The 16,132-nt window shown below is 31.8% G+C and overlaps 1 protein-coding gene across 4 annotated transcripts in view; it reads left to right on the top strand.

Moving 5' to 3' along the window:
* LOC124543182 (protein nervous wreck) overlaps positions 1-16,132 on the top strand; it is a 32,749-nt gene that overhangs the window by 3,617 nt on the left and 13,000 nt on the right. For 2 of the 4 annotated variants that reach the window (XM_047121262.1, XM_047121265.1), the window contains exons 2-5: positions 504-663; positions 9,460-9,603; positions 12,935-13,020; positions 14,824-14,968. In XM_047121262.1, the coding sequence (XP_046977218.1) occupies positions 504-663; positions 9,460-9,603; positions 12,935-13,020; positions 14,824-14,968 (535 nt within the window). Of the gene's footprint in view, positions 1-457; positions 664-9,459; positions 9,604-12,934; positions 13,021-14,823; positions 14,969-16,132 lie in introns of all 4 variants that reach the window. The other 2 variants (XM_047121263.1, XM_047121264.1) reach the window with 2 other exon arrangements.

Here is a 16,132-nt window from a genome sequence, read left to right as displayed (position 1 = left end):
TTTTTGTAGCATCTCCCACCGAATGTGTTAGATATTTGCTAATTGCAAAATAAATATTATTACTATTTTTTATTAAGTAATACGTCATGACTATAGGAATCCCTTTTTTCGAAACTGACAACTGAAGAGGGTTTCTGTAAGAACTCATAGCGCATCAGAGTAGTTAATTGGTGAATACGAATTACAATAATTTTATTTTTTATGCCAGAAAACCTTAAATGTTACAACTGTTATTGTTAATGTCTTAATTTATTACGCTATGAAATTTCAAGATTTGGTTTTACTGTGGACTTTAACTAGTTTTTACGGAAATGCACGAACGAGCCTTACTGATGAGCATCATTTATTTTACTCTTTATATAAAGCAGTTTGTCATGAAATATACCAAAAGGTTTAATAAATTCCTGTTGGTTTTACTTAAAAAAGGTTGCCTAATAATATCTGGAGACGTATTTAGTCTGTGGAGGAACCAGTCTATGGTTTAATGGGGCAAATGTTTGAAGACGCATGCGCGAAGTCCGCTTCGGGCGTGCAACGAGCGAACGCGGCAGAACACGGTCACGCTTGCGTGTGTCGCCATCGATCCACGTTACGCGCTCCGGAACCTCGTCGGCCGCCGTCGTTGCGGCGAACCGCCTCACCATGCAACCACCGCCGAGGAAGGTGAGTATGAAGACAGCGATCATGACAGGCCAATCATAACGAAGACGGACTATGTCGCATTATAGCGCTCTACACTTTATTGAGCCGCGATACCTGTGCCTCGCAGTGCTACCGCGGTATCGCATTGTCAGTGATTTTTCTTAAATGCCCTTTTGTTATAGGCTGTAATTTGAGGCATAACACTATTACTGCCCTATATATTATCATATAGGAGTATTTCTAGAATACGCTATCAAAATGTACTGGGTAGTGGTCAATGCTCTTAGATTAAGTAATTGGTCCATTGCTCAGTATAAATGATGTCGTTCGTCGCAGTGTTAAGGGCAAAAATTTTACGAATCGAATCAGTATTGGAAGATGTACACTTAGATTGGACAATATTTCGAAGCTTACTTGAAACAAAAAATGTAGCTATGGCAGGAACTGCGTTGTTCGTTGTAATAATCATATTAATATATGTTATATCGATATGATAAAAATTCAATTGTTTTAATCGTTATTATTATATCGTTTTGTTTATGCTTTGCTCTTTACATACAAAAATTGTCAAAAATTTGAGTATCAGGATGTAAAAATAGTATTTTTAGGCAATCATTTTCGCGGAATTTTAATAACTTGTACTATAATTATTTCGTATTCAATTTTCAATAACACAGCAAATATCGTGGATATCTTGGATTTCGGATTCAGTGACACAGTAGACTTTATATTTATATAGGTAGTTGGGGACGGAGAATTTCCTTACTGAACTGCCTCAATCAAACTACTATTCGAAATATTTGTTTGTTTATTCGATATTCCGATAACATCAATATATACAGCAATAGCATACAAATCTCGATTCGTTACGACGGAAGCTTTCGTATCGTATCGTACCTAGCAATGTCATAATTACGTACGGACATTTTTTATTAAATTAAAAATATTTTTTCATAGTTTGTTAACTTATCGCATAATATTGTTATTTCACTGTAACTTTAACATTTAATAAGTCGTTTGTCTTTCAAACTTTAATGATTAGATAGATTGTGGATATACAATTACAGGACTATCAAAGCGGCTAGATGTTGAGTTGTTATATTCAGTTCAGTTTGAACATTAAACTTTGTTGTTTAGTAAACATTTCAAATTTAATATTCAATGACTATAATATTTTAAAAAAATAATTAATAGAATTAGCCGGAACTTGTACAAGTTGCTTCAAATTAAACCACAGATTAAGTTAATTTTAAGGCAATAACAAACACCTAATAATCGCGCCGACGCGTTGTATATTTACGTGTTCATTTCAGATAATATTCAAACACATTCTGCTCAAATTAAAAAACTACAGTATGAATGCATTACTTTTAAATCCTTTAATTAAAACAGAATTAGCTTTAGCGCAAAGACCAGTGCTGTGCTGGCAAATTTTATATTCAATTTTTAGTTTGTGTAGGTACATACTTCACGTGTTAATGAATTAGAGTTTCTCGCGATAATATTTAATGCTGCTTTCAAAACATAAGCTCTAATCGATATGACTAGATATATAGATAGTAACACCTCAGATTATAAAACAAAAGCCAGATGGAGCGTACGGAACAATATAATGAAGCAATAATAACGAATATAAATCAAATCATTTATAAATTCCCGGTAATGCAAAACAAAGTAGATTTTTGTTAATGGGACAATACTGCTGTCATATTAATTATTAACAATTATTAGTTATTTAACAAATTGTTACTTTACACGATACCGGAAATTTGCATTCGCTTGTGATTTTGTATTGAATTTTCGTGCTTCGGTTGATTTTCCGTGCGATCCAACAGACTTGAGTTTTATAATCTTGGAGTAAGTAACTACTTGAGCTTGGATTTTAAATAAAATGTACCACCGAATTTTTTAAACAATAATTCAACAGATTTAAAAATAACAGTGCCAAAAGACCTATAAATTTATTCTTTTTTTTATCTGGAAATATTTTGTATCGTATTTAGTTACAAAACAACGGCGCAAGTGAAAAGCACATGCAACCACATTCAATAAATTTTCTTGTTTTTCTTTATATATTTCATGAACTTCTTTTTTTAGAGCACCGGGTACATAGTTTACTTTTCCTCGTGTAAATTAAGCTAAATTATTACTTTTATCTAATTAGTTTTCTTCAGGAAATTAAACTTTTTATTTTAGAAAATAGCAATATTAAAGTTATTGTAAATCATGAAAAGTATTTATGACAGTATGCACAGTTTGTTTATTTAAAAAAAAATTAAGATTTTTAAAGTCGGTTTTTATTTTACTCAATATTAAATAAGTGTTAAAGTATTGTATATAGTAAGTAATAGATTGGGGAAAAAGTTTCTTCGTATTTTATATGAAAATTCAAAAAGTTTTTTTTTATAGTTTATTTACATTTGACTAAAGTATGTAGGTGCCATTTTCTTCCATAACTTTTTGCCATCTTGTTGGTAGTGACATGATCCCATTGCTGTAAAAATTTTGGGGCTTCTGATCGAAAAACTGCGACAAGTGGTTTTGGCAGTCCTCTCGTGACGTTAACCTGACACTGCCTAAGGAATTCTGCAGAGACCGAAACAGATGAAAATCTGAAGGTGCAAGGTCAGGACTATACGGCGGATGCATTGATACCTCCCAGCCAAACTCTAGTAATTTTTGTTGAGTGGCTAAAGATGTGTGAGATCTAGTCTTGTCATGGTGAAAAACCACACCCCTTCTGTTGATCAATTCTGGCCGCTTTCTCTCAATTTCTTGCTTCAATCTCATCAATTGTTCGCAATACAGTTCTGAATCGATGGTCCTGCCGGGCGGTAGCAGCTCATAATGAATGATGCCCTTCCAATCCCACCATACACACAGCATTACCTTGTTGCGAGTTAATCCGGGTTTTGCCACAGTCTGTGAAGCTTGACCGGCCTTTGACCACGATCTTTTTCGCACGTTCTTGTCGTATGTGATCCACTTTTCATCACCAGTTATCAGCTTCTTCAAAAATGGTTCGGTTTCATTACGTCGTAATAAAGAATCACAAATGAGTACACGGTTCATTAGGTTTCTTTCAGTGAGTTCATGAGGCACCCATATATCGAGCTTTTTTGTGTACCCAGCTTTATTCAAATGAGTCAAAACCGTTTTGTGGTCAATTGCCAGTTCTTCAGCTACATCGTAACTACTAATATGCCGATCTTGCTCCACTTTTTCAAAAATGGCATCAATTTTGTCCGTAACAGGGCGACCAGAGCGAGATGCATCTTTGATATCAAAATTTCCGGCTTGAAAACGCTTAAACCAAACTTGCGCTACTCTCACAGATACTGCATTAGGTCCATAAACATCACAATTTTTTTTCGCGGCTTGAGTTGCATTTTTACCTTTTTTATAGTAAAATTTTAAAATGTATCGAATTTCTTCTTTAGATTCACTCATTTTCACAACAACAAAAACAAATGAAAATCACACAAATTCCTAATTTGAATTTGGAAGTGCCTTCTTTAAAATTAAAACTTTTTAATGATACCAAAACCAGCCAGATACAAATGGTATAGCCAAAGAGATTTTATTACAAGTTCATACATACTATATGCGAAAAGACTTTTTCCCCAACCTAATATGTAGTGGCCGGTAGCAATAGGTACTTCCTATTGTTGTATCATATTGGGGATAGTCAAAAACGAGGAAATTTGGTGCCGCTCCTCCTGTTTGAACCCATAAACATCGGTCAAAATTCACTTGTACTACTGGGTACCTTAGTTTACTTGGACTTGTTGAAGATATTCAGTATTGTAGAAATTAAAATATTGGATCTTACATATTCAATTAGATTTTATTTCGCAAAACATTTTTGTGCAACTAGTTTCTAATCTTATTCACAAACCTGTTGATTTAATGTTTTAGACATCTGGGTTAACTCTGAAAATTCTGACTCTACACCGAATATTACTTTGAAGTTGACGTATTAATCAGAGATATAGTAACTTCATCATTATTTTGTTTTTTATTCATTTTAGTTTTTTAATTTGACTCCCTATTATAGACATCCCTTTAATAAGACTTATTTTATAGAACATTCAGTTATATTTATACAATTATATACTACAGAATCCAGTAGTATAGAACCAAACATAGCCTTCTGGCGTACTGTCAAATGTAATTCATATTAATCATAGACAATTTTATATCTTTTTATTTTTTAACCTTAATATTCCTAACAAATAGTTGCATTTTTTTAATCATGTATGTTCTTGAGAATTCTCTGAGTTTACTTCCACTCAACTCAGAGGTTTCGCTTTCGAGCCTCGGACTCGAGTCGATTTGCATGTGGATAAAAAAAATGGCTGCCCAATTTAAAATACCTATTTGATAATAGTTCTGAAGATTCTACCATAAATAAGTCTATGAATATTTAAAATATTTCTTAACAATATTAACTTCTAATTTATATTTTTATTGGGTGGGCCTATTTTAATTTCGACGTAGAGACAGTAAAGTATAACGAATGTTTGATTATTAATTTGGAAGTAAGCCAAACTTTTGAACACAAACTATACCTTCAACAAATTGCTATTTGTTGTAAAATTTTTATGCATTTATTTTTCCCCGGTTTCACTCGGATGCATTTTGTTAATAAAGAAAATGAAAAGTGCGCTTTGCAAGAATATATTAAATAGGTAGGTAGATAGTAAATATACGTTTATTGTTATCCGACCACTCGTTTCGCAGTAAACAATTTTCTTCATTGTAAATAATTTGCAAACTGTGATTTCTTACACTTTTACACAATAAGATTCAAATAAATTGTATTTTGGCATTCATTCGAATAATATAATTAGGATTAACACAGAATTGAACTGACAAAAAGGTAAAGGCAATTAGTCTTTACTTTTTTTAAATAAATTGTGTAGTATCGATCATACGAATTCAATAGAGTTCAATTTTTAAATTTAAATAAATTAATTATTACACTTTAATTTCAATTAAGTTGAACAAATGGTGGCGTATTAAAAAGTCTCGACAAAAGTTTTTCCAATGACATAAAACACAACTAAAATAGACAAAAGTAAAACGGGGTTGATATTAAATTAATTTTGGGATACAATTCCGATAAATACATAAATACCGCTTTTACCTCACTAATGAATAACGCCATAGGTCATAGAAAACTGTCATATAAATCGAATTGACCAACCCCAAATCTATAGACTATTCTCTGCCTCTTCTCCTCATCTGCTCATAAATAGTTTTTCTAGCTAGTACCTCGAAAATAAAATTCGCAGGTATTTTATCTTTCATATTCTTTACCAGCAATACAAAATTTGTATCAATTGGAGCCTGGTATTTTCAAAAATACACCCAGATTTAACGTTGCGAAGAAAGATATACGGGGGATATATTGTCAGCTGTCTACATATTCTCAAAATAGTAATAGCTTGAATAAGATATTCTTGGACTAGACAGGCTGTACGGGAAATTTACAAATCTGAATCTCGATCCGAAGTATCATGTAGAACTATGACACATTTATACGTCGTTCTATGTTGTTTGTGTGACATATCCTGCTACTAATTTATGTACAACAACAACAACAAGAGCCTGTAAATTCCCACTGCTGGGCCAAAGGCCTCCTCTACCTTTGAGGAAAAGGTTTGGAACACATTCCACCACGCTGTTCCAATGCGGGTTGGTGGAATTCACATGTGGCAGAATTTCTATGAAATTTGTCTCATGCAAGTTTCCTCACGACGTTTTCCTTCACCGCTGAGCACGAGATGAATTATAAAGACAAATTAAGCACATGAATCAGCGGTGCTTGCCTGGGTATGAATCCGCAATCATCGGTTAAGATGCACGCGTTCTAACCACTGGGCCATCTCGACTCACTCACTAATTTATGTATTTAAAAAAAATATATTTCCCGTCGGTTCTATGTAAAAAAAGTTAATCAAACAAGAAGTAACTGAATTTATTTTTATTATTATACATTCCTTGAGGCAGGGTACGGTTCAAATTTATATCAGACGACTTACTATAGATTAGAAGTAAATTCCCTCTGATGTTTATGTTCACATGTTATGGTTTTGACAAAGAATTATATTATCAATTTCTTGAATATGATACTAAAATTCTTCTTCTTCTAAGGGAGAGGAGGCTTTAGTAAGACATTAGGAGGTCGTTGTTGTTGTTGTTGATACTAAAATTTATATTCATATTCAAAATTTAACTATTATTTTCATACTATAACATCCAATAATCTCGCAAAAATCTGGTTTAAGCTAGTTTTTATTCTTTTAATCCGAAATATGTTATTATTATTTAATTAAAACATTTACATATGGACACGTCGATTCAAGGTAAAAATCGTAAAAAATCCTACTTACAAATTCTGGTGCAGACACTGTACGAACTGTGCAACGCCTGTCTGCAATAGCGAAAAAAGATTGAATAGGATGATTTCGAAACGCAAAATTTTTAAAAGAAATTCTAAAAGCAAGTTACGAATAGGTATAAAAATAATATACGTGTGTTAAAACGACGGCGCGTCCGAATCCTCAGACTCTTTCAGACAGTACGAATAACTTTTACATCATATTATAACTGGGTTCTCATACTGAATATTGGATTTTTACAATTGGAGGAGTATTTTATATCCGACAGTTAGTTAAAATAGACCGGGATATAAAATAATATTCTCAATTAGGGCTAATAAGCACATTGTTCATTTAAGGTTTTAGCATATTCAATTTAAATAATAAAACTATGTTATTTCCATTTGAAAATGTCATTTTTACAAAGGACAAATATTTTACTGTATTAGTCTAAAATTACGGAAATATATAAACTGGAAGCACCTACTTACCAAAACTTGCGAAATAAACTTACATTTTCTCACCCCTTTTAAATAATTGAACGTCAATCTAGATCATGTCATCGCCAAACGCCAAACATGCAAATAACATTTCAAATATTGTTTAAAATTTACAACTAAGTAAGTTAAAGTACTACTAAAATAAACAGAGGCTTTTTCGTCTTTTTCTATAAGATTTCACTGTTTCTATGTGTTAGACTACAATTGGTAAATCACATATTTAAAGTATCTAAAAATATACAAACCAATACAACAATAGGAGTATTGATTACATTTACTTTATATATTACCTTTTCGGTAAATGTAAAGATACCGATGTTATTGGTTTTATTGAATATAAAGGTATTTCTTTGAACGGCATAATTCCCTTGAAAACCAATATAAATAAACTTATTTGAAAGGGAATAAAGCTTATTTTTTTTCAATTACTCAAATTCAATATTTTTGATACAATGTTGCAAAAATTACGTGTGTATTTTTATTGTGTTAATATTAAAAACGCAGGATTTACTTTAAGTAACGTAATATAACCGGAGTGCCAACTATTTGCATAAATGTAAACATACCTACTGGCCTTTACTACATTATATTAATTTTTATTATTAATAGCGTACGCTTACCCAGAAGACTTGAAATGCAAAGACTCTATTTAATAATGTATGCATACATTTTAAACATTTATAATATTACTTTCATGCATTTATAATATTACTTTCATCTTATATAAAACCTTATTGATTAGCTGGCAACGTTTTCTGCACATGCTTGACACCTTATTCCACTAAGGAAATGGAGTATAGGGAATCCCACGTCTTCCCGCTTCCCGGTTCTCGTTCAGCTTCGATTTCCTCTACCATGAGTGTTATTTCAGCAAAGGCCGTTATTTTATATATAAATATGAGTTTATATTTTAAGCCTATAGAATTTGTATGTTTGAACATGCTCATATATATGAAATCGAGGATTGAGACTTCACGGTATAATTCGAGGCGTGTAATCATGAACCGTTTTGTACGGTTAAATGATTTAATATATTTTATTATTTATTTAGGAAAATATTAAATACATAACCCAAACACTTCATGAAAGAACCGCTTGAAATGTAAAGTTTTTTTTTAAAACAGCAGATTTGTTGTTTAAGAATTAAATCTTTAAAAAGGTCACTAAGGCAAACTCTTCATTTCATTGCTGTTTTCAAAAATTATTCCATATTAACTCTGAGATTCAATTCGCAAGGATTAAGATCTACCTATCCATCTGGGATTGAATGTAAGAAATGATTTAAGTCGCTTCAGTCATCTCTAGAAGGATTAGATTCAGATTAAAGAATGCGATTTAATGGCATTTAAGCCTTTTGTGGAAAGTTCTATAATATTGTCTATAATTTGAAAGTACGCCAGAAGGCTGTATACGAGTTTCTCTACACTGAATAACCATTAAGAATAATAGACAAGACTATGCAGTCGTTGTGTAATAATAATATATCATTCATGAAATTGCACACACTTTATCATTTATACCAAATATCTAGTTAAAAAATTTGTGAAATTATTATCGCTATACATAAAATCGAAACGTTAAAAAAGTATGTTCTCTTTTATTATATTACCTACTCATAATTATTTCTTGTAACTAACAATATATTGATTACAATGATCAATTAAATGTATAACTGTTTTTCTTTGTTTGTTAGTTAACAATGAACTTTAAATAAAAACGTTTTCAAGTTTCACTAACTAATTTCCTATTAACATTTATGAGACTTCCTTAAGAAAGACTAAAGTGAAACTAAATTGTCGTTTGTTATGAAATGTGCCCACCCACATTAACAACGATAGAAAAAGTATAAATATTTCATATAGTGACACTAGTTTACGTTATCTCAACAATTTGGTTTTGAATATATAATTTAATACGTATTTCTTTTTCAGAGTAACTACACGAAATTCCTGAAGAATCTCCATACTGAGCAAATTGCGAAACTTCACGCAAAGAATCAACATGAATGTGATTTGCTTGAAGATCTCCGCACTTACACCATCAAACGTTCGGCCATTGAGAAATCATATTCCGAGGTAAGAAAATTTATCTGAACATGCAGTCTTAGTTGGAAACTATCGAGGTTATGCAGTGGAAAATAGGACTTCCGTTGAAAATAGTTGTTATTTCTATAATTCGTCGAACAAAATTGAGCAGCTTTGTGTTATTACTGAGAAGAGAACCGGAAAAGGAAGTATATCATCCGGCAGCTTTTTATAGATTAAATACTTATTACAATTATATATTAAATATTTATTTATTATATCTATATATATCTTTCTTATAAAACACGGAAATAAATAAAAATTAAAACTATGATAAGTAATAATAGGTTATACGGTAAATATTTTTTTCCGATCGCGTTTCAAATGACCGATTACTATATAGATTTTCTTCTTTTTATAGAAAAACAAAAAATATATAAATAAAGGTTAAACTATACTATAGAAACTTAAACAGATGACTTTTGCCTGGTATATTTTACAATATGTTTTTAATTTATTTCAACAAAGGTAAAGTACGACTTGATATATCTATGTTTGTAATAATAATATGTTTATAAGCTAGAAATCTTTACGTAAAAAGAAATTTCAATAATAACAGCACAGAGTTTCAACCCCTTTTTACCTACCACAGTCGCTAAAATTTATTGGAAACAAACGAGAAACGAAACAAACTGTTTTCAAAATGGAGTCTTTATTAACCAAAGTCTCGGACTGGGGTCGACTAAACTTGGTCAAATTCATCCTCAAGGAGACACAGGGTTGCGTTTTAACCGCTAAAAGGGCACTTATTCTCATATCTGGTCATTTTAGGAACCCCAGCAGTGCGATTCCGTAAGATTTCATTCGTGAAATGTTAACAACATATTACGGCAATGCGCTACTCTGATGTGTACATATCTAAATATAGATCAGAAAATTGGAGTGTCTATTTGTAATATTAAAATAACCATGATTATACGAATATATGCATTTAAAAAAAATAACATATCTTACAATTTTAGTCTGACTCTTTGTTCCGGCTTATATCTGGAATAGATGGACCGATTTAGCCGAGACTTTTACTTGCAGTTGATATAATAAATAACTATGACTAAAAAAATTTTTGTTCAATTCAATCGCGCTCATTTTGCGATTATGATTGTCATTATATTATATCAGTTTCGAGCTTCTTCTTTCATAATACCTCAAAAAGCATCGAAGGGCTTAGCGTTAACTTTTCGAGGGTCGTATTTGAGAAGTAAAACCAAACTGGCTTCTAAAACGTTTGGTACCATAATTATTATTGGTATAATATATATTCATAACATAATTTTAGCTAAAAGCTCCATTAACATGAGATGACAATAGCTTTTAGAAATAACATAGATAAATATAATGTCAACTTATATTATTTGTTGTTTCACTTTCTCGTCACTAAATAACATGAGGCGTGAATATGAAGAAGTAACGAAAGTGGTTGGAAGATATATTGAAGCTGCGGATTATTTAAAGATGATGCCTTTGTTTGATTCTCGGCATAAGCCACTCAACACATACAAACTTTCTCGAGGGTTTTTATTCGTTTCGATAGATAAATAAATAGATATATATTTTAAAGATTGTGAGGAAGGCCTTGAGCATGGATGTGGATGGATATAGAGGTAGAGGACGACCAAAGAAACGATGGATGGATTGTGTGAAAGACGATATGGCTAGAAAGAATGTTACTTGTGAGATGACGTCTGACAGAGAAGTATGGAAGGAGAAGACATGCTGTGCCGACCCCAAATAAAATTGGGAAAAGGGCAGGAGAATGATGATATATTTTAAATAATTAAAAAAAAGCGAACAGGTTATTGATCTCAGTTTCAATCAGGAGCGAAAGCAAATATTGAACTCAGTGAAATACTAATATATTTCTGATAATATCGGCAGGCTGTGCTAGGCTTTTTCTTAACATAAAATGAATATCACTCGGTTTTAGTATTAATATCAAATGTCAGAAAATTGTTAAAGTTGCAAACGATGAGCATATAACATTAGCAAATGCCTCAACTCTCTTGTAGAATGGCATCCGGTTCCATTCTGCTCGAACAGTCTAACTGTGGTTGTTTAATCATGACTAGCTGGCATTTTAACTTTAACTGATCAGTGCAGAGCTTTATTAGCTCGATGCTTGCATAAGGTTCATGAGTTAAAATAATTCCAGGTAATCTGCAGTTCAATTTTATCTTTACGTATAAATACCACCAGTACTTTTTTTAAGAGAACCTCAGTGTTCTTTTACTCAGTAGAAATCAAATAATTGATCAAAATAAAACGCACCCTTCGTAAATGGACAACCATACACTCGTTGTTATTGCGTGCTGTATATATTTCTAATATGCCAAGACGAACATAGAATTCGAAACTAATGCTCAATATTTTTTTTTTTCACAATTACTAAATAAGTGAAATATCCAAATCAAATCGAACGACACAAAAAATCATCCGTTTTTTTTCCAAGAAATGACATAGCTACCTATTATTACATTAATTTGAATTTGAAATTATCATAGCAGATCATACTGGTTAATATTGAAATAGGAAATTCAATAATTTAAGGTTGGTAACATACGCACAATATCCACGATACATCATTAAGTCGACGCTGGAATATTGGATATAAGGTCTAAGCTTCCGGCAATAATTTAATTAACCAGCGACTTTCATAAAGATATACCCCTATATCCACTGCACTCCTCTAGTGATTTGTGATTTCGATGTTTAAGGAGTGTCACAGCCACTTGCTGCCAGCTCTCATAGCACTTAAGGATACGAGTTAAGTAAGCACTCCTAGTCCAGCGTACATTAGTATGAGACGACTAAGGATAAAGACATCAAAAACAAAAGTTGCATTATATTTTTAAGTGTTTTTTATTAAAAAATAATTAATTTTACGTTGAGGGGCGTACCGTTTTGGAGTTGATAGATCTATTGTGTTTTGATACTTGTAAAACTTTAATTCCCTTGGAGGTCTCTGCGAGCTAATTAAGAGCATCTTAATCATATGCCTGATGATAAGTACCTACCAGTGCCCATGGCAGTTGACTTAAAGTAAGAAATATTAATGTCACATCGTCGTCGTTGTTATATCGTCAATGTGCATCTAACCATCGGTACTGAGATGTGTGTGCAGCTACATTATAGGAACATAATAATACTAGTATTGTTGTTCGGCAAAAGAATATGTCATGATTGGGCGGTACCTATTCAGGCTGGCTTTGTTCTACCACCGAATTTTGTGATATTGCTTAGCGTAGGTATATGTTTCACTATAGCGTATGATGTTTTATATTTTCAGGGTTCTGCTACTTTAACTGAATGTAATTCTTTGTTCTAGGCTTTGTTGAAAATATCATCAGCTTATCTGAACAAGAAGATACCAAACATTCCCGATCTAAAAGTCGATGGCGCAGAGGAAAAATGGTTAGTATTATAATAAGTATATATCTTATTGCTATGCTGTTGCTATGTATGTACAGTCGGGGTAAGGTTAAAGTTCGTCACCTTAAGATCTATTTTCGTATGCTGAGTATTGGCGATAATCTGCTTTACCGATCGAGAATGACATATTGCGTCGCAATGATTTGATATTTAGATTCGAAAGGTAGTAAGAGTATAAGACTTGATAAAGGAATTAATTTAAAAACTGACGAAATTTTTCTTACTCTGACTGTACATTAGTATGTAACTATAAATATGTGATTTGCCGATATCATATAATACGGACTTGTAATTATATTAATCATAAGGTACTGTCAACATTATTATTTCAAAGCTGTGTTTTAAATACGAAAAACCACATTGTATCAATCTTTATTTCACCACCATTTTCATGTCATGATACATTTACATTATAAACATTTTCATTTTTATTATACTGCTTTTAAATTACAATATTGATCAATAATTGGTTTCAATCAAGTAATTTATTAGTTTTCTATTTTTCTTTAATGTCGTGTTATTTGAATTTTGAATAAAGTTTTTTAGTGGAATCGACTACGTTGGTACAATAGAGCTCGGTAATTAAATGCATCCTTTGATGCTTAAACTTACCACATTACAATACGTCAAGAAGAAAAGTCACTTTTATACATTACCAGCGGCCCGCCCCGGCTTCGCACGGGTGTAAAGCTGATACTAAATATACTACAGAATTTGTTTATTTACGACATCACACTACAAACTTCTAAAATAGTCAGCATTTCATTATTATATTGTCCATATATTATATAAAAAAACCTTCCACTCGAATCACCCTATCTATTAAAAAAACATTTTATACTATGTAAAGATATTATTATGTATATAATAATAGCCTGTTTTTTTAATATGAAATGAAACATTATATACAACATTTTCTTAAGTGTTGTGATAAATTTCTAAAGTCGTTATTGTGCCACCCTCGTCTTAGGTTTATGCATAATGTAATGTGTGTTTATACGTCATTTATTAACACCCACATACCGTAGCGGTAATTGAAGTTGACGCTTCAGTAAAAGGATATTATTTTTAATCGAATAGCTAGGGCATGATGTCGCCCACGACGACGTTTTGTTACATGATCTTAGAGTATGTTTCAAAAGGCACCTTTGTTTTCTTATCATCTGTCGGAAAGCCATTCATTAGTTATTATAAAAGAAAACTATTTTTGTCGAGTGAAAATATTTTTATTAGCTTATAGTGAAATACAATTTGTAACAAAGAAAATGTGTTAGAAAAACTTTTGTTATTAATTTTAGTTACGATGCTAATAATATCAGGGTTCGGGTTGCGGACCACACACTAATCGTACCTCGAACGATGCCGTGTACCAGAACTGTGCATCAGCGGAACTTCTCAGTCCGATCAAAATATTTTAAATTAAAAACATTTTTGAAAGCAAATTTTCATTGAACAATTTTACTTTAGTACGAATAGCTTTGACTGACAATGCGAAAATAAAGTGTAAAAATAAAATGCAGCAACGCCACGTGACTCTGCGAATCATATTTGAATTTTAGTTTGAAATTGTGTTACGTTACATAGAAACTTCTCATTTTTAGCAATACTACTCTCAACTGCATACTGCTTTACATTATTAAATTTGCTTTTTAATATGTACGTAGGTATACTATATATAATATGATGTAGCGACTTGCGAATTTTAATATTTAATATTCAGATGGTATTTAAGTAACAATTTTATTATTGTAGTATCATTTATTACATGAATGTTATAACATGTAGGAACATGTGGAATGTTTGGCGTACCGTGCTGGAGGAAAATGAAAAGCTGGCTCGGGCGAGGTTGGCTGCTGTCGAGGTTTTTCAGCAGCAGATTGCTGATGAGGCCAAGGGTCTTCGACAGCATAAGCTCAACGTTGCAAAAAAGGTAATTTTGCAATGTAATTCTTACTTAAACATAACATGTCTCACTTTAAAAATTAATAGCGAGGTAATCAGTATTCTTGTGTTTGTTCTCTATGCATTCGAAAACCAATCACGTGCGGTACGACCGCAAGTGATAATGGAGCATTTTCTACCCGTGCAATACTAGGTTCATTGTTAGGATTGTATAAAATATATAGATAGATAGATATAATTGTGAATGTTGTATTATTATTGTCAATTAATGTTTTTCTTTTGTTATTAGCCCTAATTTTAAATACACGATCAAGGCGTTAATTTTGTAAACCACGTTATTTAGTCTTCGTTGTTAAGAAATCGCTCACTTATCGAAATACCGCATATTATTTTTTCCGTAGCATTTACAGCGTGACTTTAAGCTTATAAATGATGAAGACAAAAAAAACTGAAGGATAGGAAGGATTGGGATGTAAAGATTGGTTAATATTTCTGACAGTGCCGATATCCATGAGCAGTGATGAGGACTTGCCATCAGGTCGTCCATCAACCAAATTCGTAAAATAAAACACATTTCAGTTCATTAACAACTGCTATCACATATTGCTCGATGTCTTTTGATTAAATATTGAGATCATTTGCATGTCAAGCTATATATGAAATATATACAAGAAACATTTGCAAATGATTTGCAGTGCGGTTAGTTCGTGACGTCTAAAATTATATACGGAAATATATAAAATATAATTTAAGTACATGATATACAATTTATTAAAATGTCCTTTGTAGCATTCATGTAAACAACATTTCAATTTGTTTTACTATAATTAATACCTCATTAAGACTTCGCGTTGAAAGAAGCATTGTAAATAAATAATTAATAACGATATCAAAGTGGAAATTACACTCATTACTTGGATGTTGGAACTACATGGAAACAGAAATAAACGTGTACAATTTTACAGTCGAACGATATGTTCTTTAATACTGTTGATCGTAACAACAAATGATTTGAAACAAATAATTTAATATATTTATTGTTAATCAGTAATTTGTAGGTTACTTTTGTCATATATGTATAATACGATTCACAAAGATGTAGCATCAGCAAATTCAATAAAACCGATTACTGACTATTTATACAACCAATAGAAATATCTCCCTATCGCGTCATTCGGTGCTATTCGTCGCT

Source organism: Vanessa cardui, chromosome Z, assembly GCF_905220365.1.
Source record: "Vanessa cardui chromosome Z, ilVanCard2.1, whole genome shotgun sequence".
In the NCBI taxonomy this organism is placed as follows: Eukaryota; Metazoa; Arthropoda; class Insecta; order Lepidoptera; family Nymphalidae; genus Vanessa; species Vanessa cardui.
The sequence above is the reverse complement of the archived record's forward strand: the minus strand, read 5'-3'. Positions and strand labels throughout refer to the sequence as shown.